Source organism: Anabrus simplex, chromosome 1, assembly GCF_040414725.1.
Source record: "Anabrus simplex isolate iqAnaSimp1 chromosome 1, ASM4041472v1, whole genome shotgun sequence".
Lineage (NCBI taxonomy): Eukaryota > Metazoa > Arthropoda > Insecta > Orthoptera > Tettigoniidae > Anabrus > Anabrus simplex.
The window spans coordinates 1,031,227,584-1,031,247,272 of NC_090265.1; the positions used below are offsets into that span (position 1 = coordinate 1,031,227,584).

The 19,689-nt window shown below is 41.6% G+C and overlaps 1 protein-coding gene across 1 annotated transcript in view; it reads right to left on the minus strand.

The window, feature by feature from the left end:
* LOC136857881 (protein kinase C-binding protein NELL1) overlaps positions 1-19,689 on the minus strand; it is a 603,636-nt gene that overhangs the window by 131,489 nt on the left and 452,458 nt on the right. Inside the window, exons 3-4 of the mRNA XM_067136916.2 lie at positions 14,017-14,167; positions 6,022-6,298 (exon numbers count right to left, since the gene is read on the minus strand). Of these exons, the coding sequence (XP_066993017.2) occupies positions 6,022-6,298; positions 14,017-14,167 (428 nt within the window). The remainder of the gene's footprint in view (positions 1-6,021; positions 6,299-14,016; positions 14,168-19,689) is intronic.

A 19,689-nucleotide genomic window follows, 5' to 3' on the forward strand; every position in this document is an offset into this window, starting at 1 on the left:
GAGGGGTTCATGCTCAGAATAATGGTGGTAGTTGTGGTGGTGGTGATTGTTTTAAGAGGAAGTACAACTGGTTAACCATCCTATATTAACATTAATCGGAAGGGGGGGAAATAAGAGGTCCGATACTTCGAGGAATGAAGGTATCGTTAAAATAAAGGAAAAGGCCACAAAAGACGTGAAAATGAAAGAGTCCCTAGGTCTCGTGAACCTAATAACGCCGGAGTCAGAAGAGAACAAGAGTTGATCAAGGAAGGCTGGATAGAAAAGATAAACGTGAGTAGCCTGGATATCAGACTCAGCTGGTCGCCAGCGTATGCTCCGAAGTTGTGATTCCAGGGGAGCCCTTTCAGTCGCCTCTTACGAGAGGTAGGGGATACCGTGTATACCACCCACAGTGGGGCGAGGGGGAAGACGATGTTTAGAATGGTGAACGTTTCGCCTTGAGAGCACTGGTCCAAGTGTCAATTGTTAGGTAGGGTAGAGGACCATTGCCAGATGTATAATTAAACATGCGTTCGTGCGGTGTCACATTTGTAGAAGTACACACAAGCGACTGTATTGAGTTCAGAACATCTGACGACACTTGTTCCCGTTGTTCTGAATAAATTATTTTGCCCTTCACCGCCAAACGAATTAATTGCCTTCCGCACAGTAACGTCAAATTGTATTGCCTGGGGGAACTTGCTGCAACAGCACAAGAATTCAGATATTGCTTCAGCCATGAAATGAAATGAAATGGCGTATGGGTTTTAGTGCCGGGAGCGTCCGAGGATACGTTCCGCTCGCCAGATGCAGGTTTTTGATTTGACTCCCGTAGGCGACCTGCGCGTCGTGATGAGGATGAAATGATGATGAAGGACACATACGCCCAGCCCTCGAGCCGGCGAAATTAACCAATGATGGTTAAAATTCCCGATCCTACCGGGAATCGAACCCGGGACCCCTCTGACCAAAGGCCTGCACGCTAACCATAAAGCCATGGAGCCGGACTCAGCCATGAAAGATTTTCCACGATCAGAATGTTCATGAACAGTCGTACTAAAAGTGGCAAAGATTTCCCTCAGTTTTGATAGTACCGGTACCTAATGAGTAATGACAGCTGAAGGAAGAAAAAGGAAAACAAGAAAATTCATCGACAATAATCAGAAGTTATTTGTTTTTAGAACACTGGCTATGTTACCTTGAGGAGTTAACGTTGGTGTTTGAACAAGCAGATAGAACATGATGGAATTACTTAACTCACTTTGTGAAGAAAATTTTAGTCTACTCTGGTTGATTGCTCATTCCTTTGCCGCTTTAAGAACTCAGACAGGTTGCCAACATCGTCGACATGGAACATAAAAGTCTTTATACCCGGAAACAAATAGAAAATGATTGAAAAGGGCGAATGTGTTTCTACCCCATTAAGAGAATACGCCGTCGTACTTCACCATAAGGCTTCGAATCCCACTGTCGGCAGCCCTGAAGATGGTTTTCCGTGGTTTCCCATTTTCACACCAGGCAAATGCTGGGGCTGTACCTTAATTAAGGCCACGGCCGCTTCCTTCCCATTCCTAGGCCTTTCCTATCCCATCGTCGCCATAAGACATATCTGTGTCGGTGCGACGCAAAAAAAAAAGAAAAAAGAAAAAAAAAACTTCACCAGAAAGAATTAATCCCTATTTCCAATAAAGCGCGACTGTGTACTGAGTGGACAAACGAGCGGGTGTCACGCAACAACGAGCCAGGGCAATGTCATGTCTGACAGTCTTGTGTTCAGCATCCGTGCCAATGTGATCAGCTGCGTGACTGTGGCGTACTGAACATGTTGTTAGTACACTTTAGGGCTATTCATCGGTTTCTTGACAAAACACCGAGAAACATTAGAACACTGAGTTTTGCTCGAAGTTGAAGTGAGGGTTTGGGGTGGAGTGGGAGTGGGAAGAGAAGAATCTCTTTCAGGATAGCTGAGACTAGAATTTTAGTTTTTCATAATTACATTACCCGAGACACCAAACTCTCAAACCGACATTCCTTGGTAGAATACAGAAATAAAAGTTACTGGGCCTATACTAAGGGCTAGACTGCAGAGAACCTGACATGGAACATCGCGACAGATCACGTCTTTTCTGATTCCTATGGACAGAAACCTACATGCAATTCTGGCTTTGTATTTATATGAGCTTTTTAATTAATAATAATAATTATATTATTATTATTATTATTATTATTATTATTATTATTATTATTATTATTATTATTATTATTATTATTATTATTATATCACAGGTAATTACCTAACCTTCATAAATTATTCAGGTATACTGAAGGAACATGGTGTGAATAGCTTGCGCAACAGACGAAGTTGCAAAGATTTGACTTTCCTGTATAAAAATAATTTATTATATAATTGATGACTCAAATACATTGAAGTCAATAATATTCTATGCACCACATAAACTAAGTCGTCCTAGAAGTATATTCTTTCTATCAAAGGCTAAGATTGAGATCCATAAGAACTTCCCAATCAACAGAGCAACGAGACTCGACATTCACTTCGTCATGTAACACTGTACTTCTGAATATAATTTAATAGATTATGAAAACATTAAAAAAAGGAAAACTAGTATAAACTAGTATTAATGTTGTAAACCATGCTATTAAATTTATTAATTCCAAGTGAAAATCCTGTTAAAATAATTGTTTTAAGTGTTACACTAATCTTAATTAGAATGAATTAGTACTGTAATGTAATATTAATTATATTAACCTTAATGATTTTTTCTAGTAATGTGACTTGTGTGTCACTGGAATTAATTGGTAAGATTATTCTAGCTATAGGCCTATATCATTTTTTAATTTGTATTTTTAACGTCTAAGTAACAGCCCGCCTGGTGGCCATGATCGTTAAGGCGCTGAAGTCTAAAAACGGTCTAACACCGAGGTTAGCCGGTTCGAGTCCCGTTGGTCGAAAAAATTTTCACCATCAGAATGTTGGCCGGCAGGGTAGGGGAGGTGGTGGTATACAATTTCTAATCACTAGATTGCGTGCCAAAAGCCTGGATTAAATTCCAAACCTCTCCGCAGTGCTCATATGGAGTGAGGGCATATGACACTGTTGATGGTGATTCGTCCGTCGGATGGGGACGTTAAGCCTTGAGCAGACCCCTTGGTGCTATTCGACAGGAGTAGGCTATGTGCCGGCACCGGGTTTCACCCTCTCCCTACTATCATATATCACGTCATTCATTTCATCTCTCATTAACTCCTCTGATGAGGTTGACGTCAGGAAGGGCATCCGGTCATAAAAAACCGCCACGACAAATTCATCTCACCTCATACCCGACCCCGTAGGGAAACGGGACAAGGGTTGGACAAACAACGTCTAAGTAACAATTGTCATGAACATTTTAATTGGAACTCATGACCTGTTATGTTCACAATAAATAAATAAATAAATAAATAAATAAATAAATTATCTTTCTTTCTTTCTTAATCTGTTTACCCTCCAGTTTTGGTTTATCCCTCGGACTCGGCGAGGAATCCCACCTCTACCACCTCAAGGGCAGTGTCCTGGAACGTGAGACTTTGGGTCGGGGGATACAACTATGGGGGAGGACTCGTATCTTGCCCAAGCGGCCTAACCTGCTATGCTGAACAGGGGTATTATTGGGGGATGGGAAGATTGGAAGGGATAGACAAGGAAGAGAGGGAAATCGGCCGTGGCCTTAAGTTAGATACCATCCCGGCATTTGCCTGGAAGAGAAGTGGGAAACCACGGAAAACCACTTCGAGAATGGCTGAGGTGGAAATCGAACCCCATCTACTCAGTTGACCTCCCGAGGCTGAGTGGACTCCGTTCCAGCCCTCGTACCACTTTTTAAATTTCGTGGCAGAGCCTAGAATCAAACCCAGGCCTCCGGGGGTGGCAGCTGATCACGCTAACCACTACACTACAGAGACGGATAATAATAATAATAATAATAATAATAATAATAATAATAATAATTGGCCTCAGCTACCGTGAGTACAAATTAATTTAGTATTGCCATTGATGCTTTCACGGCCCGTGCTTACAGACATGGTACTGTATAGGCTTTTGGGCTTATGCCGTGTAAAGGAAATAAGGTGAAATTCTTTACGTTTCGCAAAGAACTGTGCTCTGCGTCATCAGAAGAAAATCTCACTCCGTTACTGCGAAAAGGTTTCGAATTGAATCCAGGCTTTTGGCATACAATCTAGTGATTAGAAAATGTATACCACCACCTCTCCTACCCTGCCGGTCAACATTCTAATTTTTTTTTTCGATCCACGGTACTCGAACCGGCTGAGCACGCTGTCCGATAATTTAGCCCGCATGCCTAATCGATCATCGCCACCATGCGGACTGTGCTAATCGTGGAGACATTGTGTTTTCACACCCCAGAATGGAAAACAATAATTCATTTCACAGAAAGATAGTATTTTTCATTAAATAGTTCAGGTAAGATCGTCATCATTGCACTGCTCTTGTAACCCATGTAATTTCGCTGGTAGAAACGTGTTCTTCCTTTAAAAAGTACAAAAGTCGTGGTCGTGAAAGGTTCTTTGTATTTTCCTCGTAAAGAACACATAAGAGCGTCATATGCCCTCACTCCATATGAGCACTACGAAAAGCTTCGGAATTTAATCCAGGCTTTTGGCACACAATCTATTGGTTAAAAATTTGTATACTACCACCTCTCCTACCCTGCTGGCCAACATTCTAATGGTAATTTTTTTTTCGACCAACAGGACTCGAACAGGCTAACCACAGTGTCAGACCATAATATAGACTAGACGACTTTGACGTCCATGGCCACCAGAACGCTGTGCTTGTTGATGGAAATAATGTGCTTTGATACTTATAGATAGTATTTTTCACTAAACAGTTAAAATATGATGGCCATCATTACATTGTTCTTGTAACCCATAACTGGTACCAGTTCTAGTCTTTAGAACTTGTCTGTTTTCTCCATATATAGTATTTGTTCGACCTCATGCCGATAGATATAGCTGTGTACCTATGTATCATGGCAAGCGAGAATAACTTTGCTGAAAGAAACGTAATTCTTTAAAAAGGTACTAAGGTCGTGGCCATGAGGGGGTTCATTGTATTTTTCTTGTAAAGTAGACATGGCTATCTATAACTGGTACCAATTTCATCTGTTGAAACCTTCCCGTTTTCTCACTATCGCTGTGAATGACAGACAGAATTAACCATTTTATATTATTCAGAATAGATGCTACGACCGGTATCACGAAAAATTACGAGATCAGAATCAACGTCCTTGACTTTTCAACTCGAAATAAACTTTCAAACGACGTATTCCGTCGTTTTCAGTACATATACTACATATCGAACACGACATGCTAATTATAAAAGTAATGCTGGTCAATCAGACACCATTGGGATCGGAAAGTTGTGGGTCCGGATCCCGCTGGTGTCTGGTTGGTCAGTTTCGTTCTTTACCTAGAATCTCCTACTAATAACAAGTTTTCCTTCCCCACTCTCAAGGTATGGGGCTGGCCACCGAAAGAGTAGCGTCTTCTCTCTGACCAGGAGAATTAGACGTGTTGCAGGGGGAGTGAACTAAACGTGAGATGGGTAAAAGGGAGTGTTAATTTGGAGGAGATAATGTATGGCTTCTTGGCTAAACAAGAGTTTTCTTTTCAATGAAGTTTTATGACCGATTGATTATAATTCTTGTTATTTGACATGAAATAGAGTGTGGATGATTGTGATAAAATATGGATGCGCAGTGAAAAAGTTGATAATGGACGATTGGTTGACGAATGGATGTGAAGTCTTCGCATCTCTTCGGCAAGTAAGTTACTATATGTAATGAACATGGCCTAATACGTTGAACACTTATTTCGAATACAATGCGGTCGGGAACATTCATGCAAATTATGCGGCATCCGTTGTAATTATTTATGGAGCAAATTAGATTTTTATTTCCTTTATCTCCTTTAGTAACATGCAGATCTTTTGCAGGATGAGCAGAAAAAGGCGATTCTTACCTTGAAGAGTGAGTGCTTGTTGTTGCGTTGCCCCACCCACAGTGTGAGCTGTGGTACAGTGAAGTTCCGGTCCGGCGGCCGGATGAGTCGTCTGTACAACGTGTGGCAGTCTACCAGTAGCTCCACCTGTGCGCCGCTGATCGACACTGCCACCTTATGCCACGCGTTATCCGCCAAGCGAAACGGGAACGTCTCGACGTGCACAAGGGAGTCGTGCTGCGAGGTATAGTGCAGCCGGATCTCGTCCTTGCGTCCGCTCGACTGCAGCTCCAGGTACCTGGAAGGAGTACTGAGTTTAGTACAACCAGAAATTATCCTAAGTTCCTCTTGACTGCAGGTTCACATACCTGTTATAAAGTGCTGAATTTACTGCAGCTCCTCATACATGTAAGAAGTACTCGGTTTACTGCAGCGAGAACTGTCCCAGGTTCCGCTTGACTGCAATCCCTCATTCCTGTTACAAGAGCTGAGTTTACTGCAGCTCCTTATACTTGTAACAAGTACTCAGTTTACCGCAACTAGAACTTTTCCCAGGTTCCTCTTGATTGCAGCTCCTGATACTTGTAAGAAGTACTCAATTTACTGCAGCTCCTGATAGCTGTAACAAGTGCCGACTTTATTGCAGCTAGAACTTGTTCTAGTGTAGATTCCCCTTTGCTGTAGCTCCAGCTATCAAATCAAGCGTTGAGTTGTAGTTCATCAGGATATTTTATCAGGACTATTTTTCCAAAGGAGCCTAAAGAGTACCTCACGGCATCGAGTGTGGGGCAAGTAGACATTTTATTTCCCTACTTGTTCATGATTATCATGGATGACATAAAAGATTTTAAAATGCGCACCGATCTGTTTACTTTGAGATACTGGATGATGAGACCAGTCATGTTTTCCGAGCTTGCATTTGTTGACGATGTTGCCATGATCATTACGTCACAGGACAACAGTGAGTGAGTGAGTGAGTGAGTGAGTAAGTAAGTAAGTAAGTAAGTAAGTAAGTAAGTGGAGAGATAATCACTTGGACTATATGTAAGAAAGGGTAGCATCCTTTTTCACAGAATTTTCATTGAGCACATTCAGAACGTTTTAAGCAAGCCTCGGACCTGTGGGAGTAACGGAGTCCCACTCCCATTTGACAGGCAAGGGACACCTTGGAAACAACTTGGCGAACGAAATGGAAAATATTAATGGGGCTTATGGAAAAACGAAAGTAGAACTGGCTGAACGAGCAAAGATGATGCGTCTGGATGTGTTAGGAGTTAATTATATTCGGATAAGGGGAGATACTAGGAAAATATAGGAGATTATAAAGTGTACTTGACGGGTGTTGAAAAAGGAAGGGCAGAGTGTGAGGTAGGAGTATTCATCAGGAATACTATTTCTCGCAACACAGTTTCTGTTAGACACGTAAATACGCGAATGATGTGGGTAGATTTAACGGTTGGAGGAATTAAGACGAGAATTGTCTGTGTATTCACCATATGAGGGTGTAGATGAAGATAAAATTGACAAGTTTTATGAAGTACTGAGTGACATCGTAGTCAGCGTCAACAGCAAGTATAGTGGTAATGCAAATGGGCGATATCAATGCAAGAATTGGACATCGAACTGAAGGATACGCAAGGGTGATTGGTAAATGTGGGGATGATATGGAAGCTAATAGGAATTAAATGGGAAGCGTTTGCTGGACTTCAATGCTAGTATGGGATTAGCAGTTACAAATACATTATTCAAGCACAAGGCTATTCACCGCTACACATGGGAGGGTAGGGGCACCAGATCCATAACAGACTATATCATAACCGACTTTGAACGCAGGAAATCTGCCAGGAACGTGAGGGTGTTCCGGGGATTTTTTAATGATGCAGACCACTATCTGATATGTAGTGAACTAAATATCTCTAGGCCTACGGCAGAGAAAGTGAAATATACCGGGTGAGTCAGCCGCGCCTGAAGTTTCTGCTTGTAGGCATCCCAAGGAACGTCAGTGGGGTGATGGTCGATTTTCCTTTACCAGATAGCAAGCTAAAGTCGCCTTCAAAGCACTTACTGCGTCATCAATGCACGAGTTTTGCAAAAACATGTATGCGACAGGTATTTACACAATACATCAAACTGTCATACGGTTATGTAAAATGGGCGTGCCAATTATAAGCTTTCGATTGGTTATAAAATCATCGCTAGAAGCGATGGCATACTGATAGAAAACGTGTGCGAGTTTGTGAAGCGGGACGTAGTTCTACACCAAGTAAACTTTCTCATAAACTGGAGGCAACGGTCACAGTGGTGTAGTGGACTAACCACAGAGGTGTTGACGCATGTTGCGTTGGTAGGTGGGTTCGAATCCCACGAACAATAAATATTGTTATTAACATTTTTAACTTTGAGGATCAAATAAGAGGCAATTCGTGCCACATTCGACCAATAGCATGCATGTTAAATGTGTAGTGGCCTGACACTTGGTGTAGCCTAGCAGTCCTGGTCATTTCTTCGCTATGTATTCAGCAGATGAGTATGTTGACATGCTCCTCATCTACAGCGAAGCAAGACAGAACGCATGGGAAGCACAGCGTCTGTACCAGGAAAGATTTCCACACAGACAACAACCAAACACAAATACGTTTAGGAGGGTGGAGCGACGTTTGCGTATAACTTCGTTACATTCCCGAACAGGTCCCGTTAGAGAGGCACCAGTTACGTCCGATGAGACTGCTGAGATGGTTTTGGACGATTTCCGAGAGAATCCTCACGCGAGTACCCGGGCAGTAGCACAACAGGTCGACATCAGCCAGTCGTCTGTTGTAAGGATATTGCATTCCAGTCAGTATCACCTGCAACTACATCAAGAACTCCACGGACGAGATTTCGAAACTTGTGTTGATTTCTGTGCGTGGATACTGACGCAAGTGGCAAATGATTCAGCGTTTGTATCTCACATGTTATTTTCGGACGAGGCACGATTTCATAATAATGACTCTGTGAATCGACATAATATGCACTACTGGAGCGTTGAAAATCCCCACTGGGTAAGGCAGGCAGCATTTCAGGCACGATGGGGGAGTAAATGTCTGGTGTGGTGTAGTGGGTGATCACCTAATTGGACTATATTTCTTTGAAGATCATTTGACAGGAGCCCGATACCTACAGTTTCTTCAAGACAAACTACCATTGCTGCTAGAGAATGTGCCCCAGGGTGAGCGTGTAACCATGTGGTATCAACACGACGGAGCTCACTCTCACATGTCAGCAGATGTTCGCAACTACCTGAATGTTACACATCCCGATCGATGGATAGGAAGGGAAGGATCCGTCACCTAGCCTGCTAGATCGCCTGATTTGACGCTACTGGACTTCTTCCTATGGGGCTATTTGAAGGAAAATCCTGAAAGCCTTCGAAACCTAATTACGGAAGCCTGTGAATCCGTAACACCTACAATGCTACAAAGAGCCCGAATAGCAGTACAACGGCGCGCTGAAACGTGCGTTACTGCAGAAGGCCATCTATTCGAACACTTACTGTGCTGTTGCTCAGTCGAGCGGATTCAAACCTACAACCATTCCATCCTCGTCCATCCCTGCTTATAAAACATCCACATAAGCAGCCCTAATGGTCTAGAACAGTGCTAAAATAAATAAATAAATAAATAAATAAATAAATAAATAAATAAATAAATAAATAAATAAATAAATAAATAAATAAATAAATAACACACGACGCGAGGGCATTCGGATACATTGGCTCTGTGGATGATTCTCGACGTACAAAATGCGAATAAATTTACAGGCTCAAGTGGGATTTGAAGCCACTTACCAAACACAGCTGTATTAACAGTACCGCACTTAACCTATGGCATCACGGCGACCCCACAGAGTAGGTTTCCGGAAAGACTACTAGATGGACTACTACTTCCCCTTCACAAATGCACACACGTTTTCTATCAGTATGCCATCGCTTTTAGCGTTCATTTCATACCCCACTGAAAGTTCATAATTGGCACGTACTTCTTACATAACCGTATGACAGTTTGATGCATTGTGTAAATGCCTGTCACCGAGCTCGATAGCTGCAGTCGCTTAAGTGCGGCCGGTATCCAGTATTCGGGAGATAGTAGGTTCGAACATCACTGTCGGCAGCCCGTGGTTTCCCATTTTCACACCAGGCAAACGTTGGGGCTGTACCTTAATTAAGGCCACGGCCGCTTCTTCCCACTCCTATCCCTTTCCTGTCCCATCGTCGCCGTAAGACCTATCTGTGTCGGTGCGACGTAAAACAACTAGCAAAAAAAATGCCTGTCGCATACGGTACATGTTTTTGAAGAAGGTAATGGTGCAGTGAGTGATTAAAGGCGATTGTTGCTTGGTATAAGGCAAAGGAGAACAGGCCATAACGACACCAGTGACGTTCGGTGGGATGACTGACAGCATAAAACGTCAGGCGCGGCTGACTCACCCGGTATCTGTAGACGGATAAGAGTAGAAAATCTACAGAACAAAGAAGTTAGACAGAAGTACAGGGATATGATTAGTGAAAAGTTCCAAACAGTGGACAGTAAACAGGTTCAGGATGTAGAAGGAGAATGGGTGGCATACAGAGATGCAGTAGTAGAAACAGCAAGGGAATGTCTAGGAACAGGTGTGTGTAAAGATGGGAAAAGGAGAACATCTTGGTGGAATGATAAAGTGAGAGCAGCTTAAGAAGGCGTATCAAAAATAGCTCCAAACAAGGACTAATACAGAGGAAAGAAACAGAGCGAAACAAGTAGTTGTTGAATCCGAGAAGAAGTCGTGGGAAGATTTTGGTAATAACCGAGGAAGGCTAGGTCAAGCAGCAGGGAAACCTTTCTAGATAGTAATAAATAATCTAAAGAAGGGAGGATAAAAAGGAACTGAATAGTATTTTGGGTAAATCAGACGAATTTATAATAGATCCCAGTAAATCACTAGAGAGGTAGAAGGAATATTTTGAAAATCCTCTCAACGTAAAAGGGTAACTTCCTTGTGATATCGCGAACAACCGAGCTCATGTGGTGGAGGACGATGTTGTTGGAGAAATTACACTTGATGAAGTGGAAAGGATGGTAAATAAACTCCATCATCATAAAGCAGCAGGGATAGATGGAATTAGACCTGAAATGGTGAAGTATAGTGGGAAGTCAGGGATAAAATGGCTTCATACAGTGATAACATTAGCATGGAGTGTCAGTAAGGTACCTTTAGATTGGACAAAGGCAGTAATTGCACCTATCTATAAGCAAGGGAACAGGAAGGTTTGCGACAACTATCGAGGTATCTCATTAATCAGTATACAAGGCAAAGTGCACTGGAATCTTGGAAGGGAGTGTGCGGTCAGTGGTTGAAAGGAAGTTGGATGAAAACTAGTGTGGTTTCAGACCACAGAGTGGCTGTCAGGATCAGATTTTCAGTATGCGCCAGGTAATTGAAAAATGCTACGAGAGGAATAGGCAGTTACGCTTATGTTTTGTAGACCTAGAGATGGCATATGACAGAGTACTGAGGGAAAGGATATTCGCCGTACTGGGAGACTATGGGATTGAGGGTAGATTATTAGAATCAATTAAATGCATTTATGTTGACAATAGGTCTGCAGTGAGAATAGACAGTAGAATGAGTTATTAATTCAGGGTACTTCCAAGGTTTAGACAAGGCTGTAATATTACACCTTTATTGTCAATAGTTTCCATGGATCATCTGCTGAAAGGTATTAAGTGGCAGGGAAGGACTCAGTTAGGTGAAAATGTGGTAGGCAGTCTGGCCTATGCTGGCGACCTGGTCTTAATGGCAGATTGTGCCGAAATCCTGCAGTCCAGTATCTTGGAACTTGGAAATAGATGCAATGAGTAAGGTATGAAAATTAGCCTTCCTAAGACTAAATTGATGTCAGTAGGTAAGAAATCCAAGAGAATTGAATGTCAGATCGGGAATACAAAGCTGGAACAGGTTGATAATTTCAAGTATTTAGGATGTGTGTTCTCCCAGGTGGTAGTGTAGTAAATGAGATTGCTTACAGGTGCAGTAAATCTAATGCAGTGAGCTCGCAGTTGCGACCAACAGTATTCTGTAAGAAGGAAGTCAGTTCCCGGATGAAACTATCTTTACATCGGTCTGTTTTCAGACCAACTTTGCTTTATGGTAGTGAAAGCTGGGCGGGCTCAAGATATCTTGTTCATAAGCTACAAGTAACAGACATCAAAGTAGAGAGAATGATTGCTGGTACAAATAGGCTGGAACAGTGGCAGGAGGGTACTCGTAATGAGGAAATAAAAGGCTAAGAATGAACTTGATGGATGAAGCTGTACGCATAAACCGGCTTCGGTGATGGGGTCATGTGAGGCGAATGGAGGAGGATATGTTACCTAGGAAAATAATAGCCTCTGTTATGGAGTATAAGAGGGGTAGAGGGGGACCAAGACGACGATGGTTAGACTCAGTCTCCAATTATTTAAAGGTAAGAGATATAGAACTAAACGAGGTGTCAGAACTAGTTACAAATAGAGGATTGTGGCAGTGATTAGTCAAATTCATAGAGGCTTGCAGACTGAACGCTGAAAGACATAACAGTCTATAATAATGATGTATGTATGAATTTATTTATTTTTTAATCGTATGGATTTTGCTCGCCTGGTAGGCATGATCGTTAAGGCGTCTGATACCGTAGTTAGCCGGTTCGAGTCCCGTTGGTCGAAAAATTGTCACCATCAGAAGGTTGGCCAGTAGGGTAGGAGAGGTTGTGATAAACAATTTCTAATCACAAGATTGGACGTGCCAAAAGCCTGAATTCGGTTCCAAACCGTTCCGCAGTGTTCATATGGAGTGAGGGCATATGATGATGTTGATGGCGATTCTTCCATCGCATGGAGACGTTAAATCTTGAGCAGACCCCTTTGTGCTATTCGACGGGAGTAAGCTATGTGCCAGCATCGGGTTTTACCCTCTCTCTTCCTACTATATATCACATTATTCATTTCATCTCATTAACTCCTCAGATGAGCTGACATCAGGAAGGGCATCCGATCGTAAAAATCGCTAAGATCCATCTTACTTTATACCCGACCCCATAGAGAAACGGGACAAGGGTTGCACACACATTCTATATGGCTCTTAGTACCGGAAGTGTCCGAGGACATGTTCGGCTCGCCTGGTTCAGGTCTTTCTATTCGACGCCCATAAGTGACCTGCGCTTCTGTACATGGGACGATGATTTGCTGTTCTTCAAGATTGTGTGTTACGTTCTAAGCCTATTCACCTATTGTCACCCTTCAGAGACATCAGAGTGGCCGAATTTTACATAGGAAATGTTTTTTAACGCGTCAGGGAATATACTAACACCGATCTCCTATATTTAAGCACACATTTCAACCCAACTACATAGTCTGTCTTCGTTATTGAAACGAGACTTCTATGGTTTTGCCCCAAAGGGGTAATTTCATCAACTGGTTTATGAATTTACATAATGTCGATTCATTTGTGCCTTTCCTCTGTTGTGATTGGTGACTATATTTCTATAAATATCTGATTTATTTTTCTCCTGAGGTCAAATTGTCTGTTAGAATGCAATTTGTTCTTAATTTTCTTTTGTTCTTCTGTCATGATGAAACCATAAGACTGGTAGTTTGCTCCACGGCTGAATGGTAAGCATAGCTGCCCTTTAAAAAGGGAGATAAGGACTACAACGTATGGGCCCTTACGCAATTATTTTGGTAAACCCTTCTTTTATTGAACAGCGATGGGAATTTTTTTCCGGTCACCTCGAGTTACTGCACTCCTGCTTGCAAACTTACATTTTCCTAGGTCTTCTAATCTTTGAAGTATTTTTGTCTCAACACAGGTAATTTATTATTATTATTATTATTATTATTATTATTATTACCATGTTCTTGATTTAGAAAATGCTTGATATTTTCACATCCTTTTACATTTTAAATAGAAATATAATTCCATAAATGTTCTCTAGAAATTATTGTTTGTAAACATTCCACGTACCTGTTGTAGCCATGCGAGAAAGAGACTATGGTGCCGGAGTTGTCCTCCTCTTGTCGCAAGGAGGCTGCCACAGTGAACTCGGGATTCCGTCGCAAGAGTTCAACTGCTCGCTGATACACGGACTGAGGGAGACGTAAGTCGCGGTAGTCACCTGGAAAGTCAAACAGAGAACAAAATTGAGATTGTGCTTCAAGCTGACTATTTTTTTAAACCATCTAACCTATCTTCATATAGACAAGTCCTTTAACGCATAGCATTGCAAACCTACATCAGTCGATAATTCGTGGATAAGGTGGTAGTTATTCTGAGTGCGGTTTACCTTTGGTGATATAAATTTACAAAGCTCGTTACATCTCTGTAGGACAAGGGCTTTCTACCATCCCGTAGGAGTAGCTCAGCTGAACTCATTGGGTGAGCTAGTCCCTGTGAGTTTGTTTCTCCTATTATAGTAGGTTCCAAGCTAATAACACATATTAATAGTTATCTAAATAAACCCCATGGCGCAACAGCCCCGCAGGGCCATGGCCTACCAAGCGACCGCTGCTCAGCCCGAAGGCCTGCAGATTACGAGGTGTCATGTGGTCAGCAAGACGGTTAATGGTTATCTACTATACGGAAATTCTGATAGAACAGAATAATCTTATTTTCATTAAACACCGTACAGTTGCAACTGACAAATAAATTCTTCTTTTTCATCTTTATCTGTTGACCCTCCAGGGTCGGTTTTTCCCTCTGACTCAGCGAGGGATCCCACCTCTACCGCTTCAAGGGCAGTGTCCTGGTGCTTTAGACTCTGGGTCGGGGGATACAACTGGGGAGGATGGCCAGAACCTCGCCCAGGCGGCTTCAGCTGCTATGCTGAACAGGGGCCTTGCGAGGGATGGGAAGATTGGAAGGGATAGACAAGGAAGAGGGAAAGAAGCGGCCGTGGCCTTAAGTTAGCTACCATCCCGGCATTTGCCTGGAGGAGAAGTGGGAAACCACGGAAAACCGCTTCGAGGATAGCTGAGGTGGGAATCGAACCCAGCTCTACTCAGTTGACCTCTCGGGGCTGAGTGGATCCCGTTCCAGCCCTCGTACCACTTTTCAAATATCGTGCCAGAGCCGGGAATCGAACCCGGGCCTCCTGGGTTTGCAGCTAATCACACTAACCACTACACCACAGAGGCGGATGACAAATCAATTAAGTAGTAAAAATATGAAAGTAAATACATACATGTTTTACTGTATCAATGTTGGAAGCTACGGTCTACAAGTTAATTGAATTGATTTGAAATCATTAAATGCATGGTCGCTTTTATTTATAATATTGTAATGGATGATGATTTCATGAAGGTCATCACAAGGAACTCATGACTGTACAAGATTACCTGCGTCAATTTTCGGCCATCTACGAACCTTTACGCCTGTTGTTATTTCTTGATGGAAGCAGCATTTTTACGACTGTTTGTTGGCATGGACCAGAGAAAAATGTAGCTTTCGGCGAAGTCTCGGTCTCATTTAAGGCTGTGACAGTATGGGAGCTGTTGAGGTCTGGGCGGTCTGAGTGATGATATTCGGAGCACGAATAGTGCGCCTGGGTGTTATGAAAGGTGTTACTCATAGGATCAGCTGTGCTACAATAGTAATGTCTGTCACAGTGAGGAACTCAGTGGCAAAATACCTCACTCCCATCTTTTCTTTATGGCGTCGACATCGGTTTTTTGCAGTTTCCCTATAACAGCATAACCTTAGGTGGTTATATTTGAGGATACTATCACCCTCTAGGCTGATGGCTTAACAGAAAAATCAAATATATACGTCTATAATAATTACAGGCACACATATACCAAACCTCACAACAATCCTGGTAAAATAGATGTAAGATGTCTGATGGATGAGCACAAGTTCACACGTTTTCTGCAAGGAACGATAATAAGATTATTAAAAAATGCTGATTGTTGAGGGGCAGGTAATTGTTGAAATTATAAATTCCCGTTGTAGCGCACTCTCCTGTTCGCTGTAAGATAGATCGATTACAATGCCGAAGTGGCAGCACTTCAGAAGCTTGTGTAACTTTTTCTATTCTGCTAGTGTTTTAATGTCGTACCAACACTTATAGATTGTCTGCGATGGTGGGATAGGAAAGTTGCTGTGTACCTACAGTTCTAGAATTCGCCTGGCGTGAAGAAAGAAATTACGGAAAATCAACTTAACACTTTAAGTTCTAAAAGTTGTGGAAATTATTTTGAGCTTTACACAAGTTGTAATATGTTTCAAATAATAAAAAGCAAATCTTGTTAAAGTCCAGTCATCCCAAATACCACACTATAATATGGTACTTTGAAGTACCATCAGTCTACTAAATTACACTACTGGAAAGGAACGCAATGCAAAACACAATGTCACACGTAGTTGTCAAAGAGAACGCTTATAATACTGTAGGTACTTAGAAATACCAGTTACATTCAAGGATTAAAAGAAAATAGTCACTATTTAGTAACGGGTTAGAATTTTTTTTTTTGCTAGGGGCTTTACGTCGCACCGACACAGATAGGTCTTATGGCGACGATGGGATAGGAAAGGCCTAGGAGATGGAAGGAAGCGGCCGTGGCCTTAATTAAGGTACAGCCCCAGCATTTGCCTGGTGTGAAAATGGGAAACCACGGAAAACCATTTTCAGGGCTGCCGATAGTGGGATTCGAACCTACTATCTCCCGGATGCAAGCTCACAGCCGCGCGCCTCTACACGCACGGCCAACTCGCCCGGTGGTTAGAATTTTAATATAAATCCGCATCGTGTGCCACACCTCAATGACAGTTACGATTTTATGGGTATTTTCCGCCAGAATTATAAAAAACATAGAAGCATGGAAAACATGCATGTCTGGATAGCGTATAAGCCACTTTGCTTTACGTCGCACCAACACAGATAGGTCTTATGACGATAGAATAGGAAAGAGCAAGGAGTGGGAAGGAAGCGGCCGTGGCTTTAATTAAAATACAGCTTCAGAATTTGCTAAGTGTGAAAATAGGAAACCACGGAAAATCATCTTCTGGGCTGGCGACAGTGGGGTTTAAACCCAATATTTTCCGAATTAAAGCTCATAGCTGCACGGCCTTAACCGCACGGAACTCTCTCGGTGATAGTGCATAAGATAGCGGTGTTCTCTAATGTCATTCATGAATCAGGTGATCTAAATGTTTTACAACGCTTTCATCAGATACTGCAGAGCATCATCAACGTTACTGTTCCAACATTCTGTGATTTTATATACGGCTAAGTTTGAGATGGTACTACTTCAAAGTACCACCAGGATACAAAGGGTTTACGGCTACTGACCATGGGGTTCAAATCTACAATTTTTCGAATGTAAGTTCACAGCTATACGACTCTTACCGTGTAGCAAACTCGATCGATCATTTATTATTATTATTATTATTATTATTATTATTATTATTATTATTATTATATCTTCATAGTAACTTAAACATCCAAACGTAATAATAACACTAGTTCTACTTAGCGTCAAGTAATCTGTTGTGCCATATCATATATGCCCCAAATAGTAAAGTACCGAGCTCGATAGCTGTAGTCGCTTAAGTGGAGCCAGTATCCAGTAATCGGGAGATAGTGGGTTCGAGCCCAACTGTCGGCAGCCCTGAAGATGGTTTTCCGTGGTTTCCCATTTTCACACCAGGCTGTACCTCAATTAAGGCCACGGCCGCTTCCTTCCAATTCCTAGGCCTTTCCTATCCCATCGTCGCCATAAGACATATCTGTGTCGGTGCGACGTAAAGCAAATAGCAAAAAAAATAAAAAATTAAAAAAAATTAAATAGTAAAGTAGGTAATATGGTGTAATATTGTGGATTTAATACAAGAAGGGAGTTCTGGTGCAATAAGGAAGTTGCTTAATGCAAGATCTCGGCAGCGCGTGGCATCAGAAATAACATGTTATCTTCCATAGTAACAACGAGCAGCTCGGGTATTTTATATGAGCCAATCGGGGAATTTACGTGAGTGTTTAGAGCGGACGATTCAAAAGAGACCAATCACAGCCCTGGAAGCGAAATTGCGGAATGAAGAGATATACAGAATAAACGACGTCAGAACTACCAACTTCGATATTTACAGTGCTGCACTATTCTTGATTTAATTAAGCAATCTGTTATAAAGCCATACTCCACGTTTTTTATATGAAATAGAAGCTATATATATATTAAAATCTACCTGTAGACAGTTACAGTACTTAATTCTGAACTAATACAGTAATAAATATATTTCTATTGAGTGAGCGTTTTTACCGAGCAAACGGCTGAGCCATGGCGTCATCACATCAGTGAAATCACCGATTTTGTAACGCCATGCAGTTTGTTGCAATAATGGCGTAATTTACGCAGAAGGTAGCGGCCTGGGACCATGAAGAATGCTGAGACGACACCAGTTAAGTTTATCTTAAAAGTTATAGGCAGGCTTAGATAGAAAAAAATAGGCTAATTCGATCCTATTGTAGTTTAAACGTAAATGTCAGTCCTTTCGTGGCTGAGCTATGTTTTCTTTTTGTAAAATAATGTCATGTTTCAGAGAAGATGCATGTTTGAACCCTGATGTTTGTTTATTATTTTATTTCCTTTTTATTAGATTGGAAAGAGGGAAATGTTAGGTGTAGATGAGGATATATGCATGTCAAGAGGTAACTGTGTATTCCAATTTTTTTAACAAGATGTAGACTCTTTCATTAAGAAGGCTGCACAGCCTAAAGCTTGTTTGGGAATAAATTTCAGCAGGGAATAGTTTTTTCTAAAGCATGTAGCATGTTTACAGGAGTGCATGGTAGATGTAACCAGCGTGAAAGTACACCGTTGAACTAGTGTCTTTTAGATCGGCAAGGAGGACTAGCTAATTGGTATTGTGTTGTGAAATTACGAGAAAAAGGCAATGAGCCTGATACTGAGATTATACAAAGTGTGTTAATACAGGACGAAGGTGCCTGGTAATGAATAAAGGGGAAAATATGATGGTGTTAACTGCGTGGTGAGAGAGAGGCTTGATTTGCCTTGAGTGTTCATTAATACTATGAGAGTCGAACTCTGGGACCCCGAGGTGTTAGGCCAGATGTGTCATATGTAGTAGCCGTGTTAAATCGAGATGTATATTTAAGGCCATATGAATGTGTATTGAGAAGCCTTAAGTTGAGTTCGAGGCCTATTGTTAGTTTGGTGAACAGAGAAGTGATTTGCAGCGTTAATATGTGTTCCCCGATATTAGGATCTCTCAGGCAGGAATTACAAATCCAATTAGTTAATATCTTCTCTTGCGAGGCAGGATGTCTCATAGCTGGAGTATGAGAAGTGTCAGTTGATTTATGACAGAAGTTCCGTTTTTTTATATGAAGGAGTTTAGCATTTTATTACTTGTATTTCAGATAACGGATACACAGATGTTTTGTTTATTTTATTGGCATGAATTATACAGGTTTCTTTGAAGTGTTTTGTTTATATTGATTTGTGTTACATGTATTTTTGCTGATTATGTCATTGTTAATAAAGACTTGTTCTTAAATATGAGTCCGGAGCTTACTTTATTGGGAAGTAGGCTTTCGAGCCATCCAATTTGTAACAGAACTGTTTGTTAGTAAAACTCAGTGTACATGTAAGTTAGGGACCCTGGAACATTGATTTGTTGATAAGT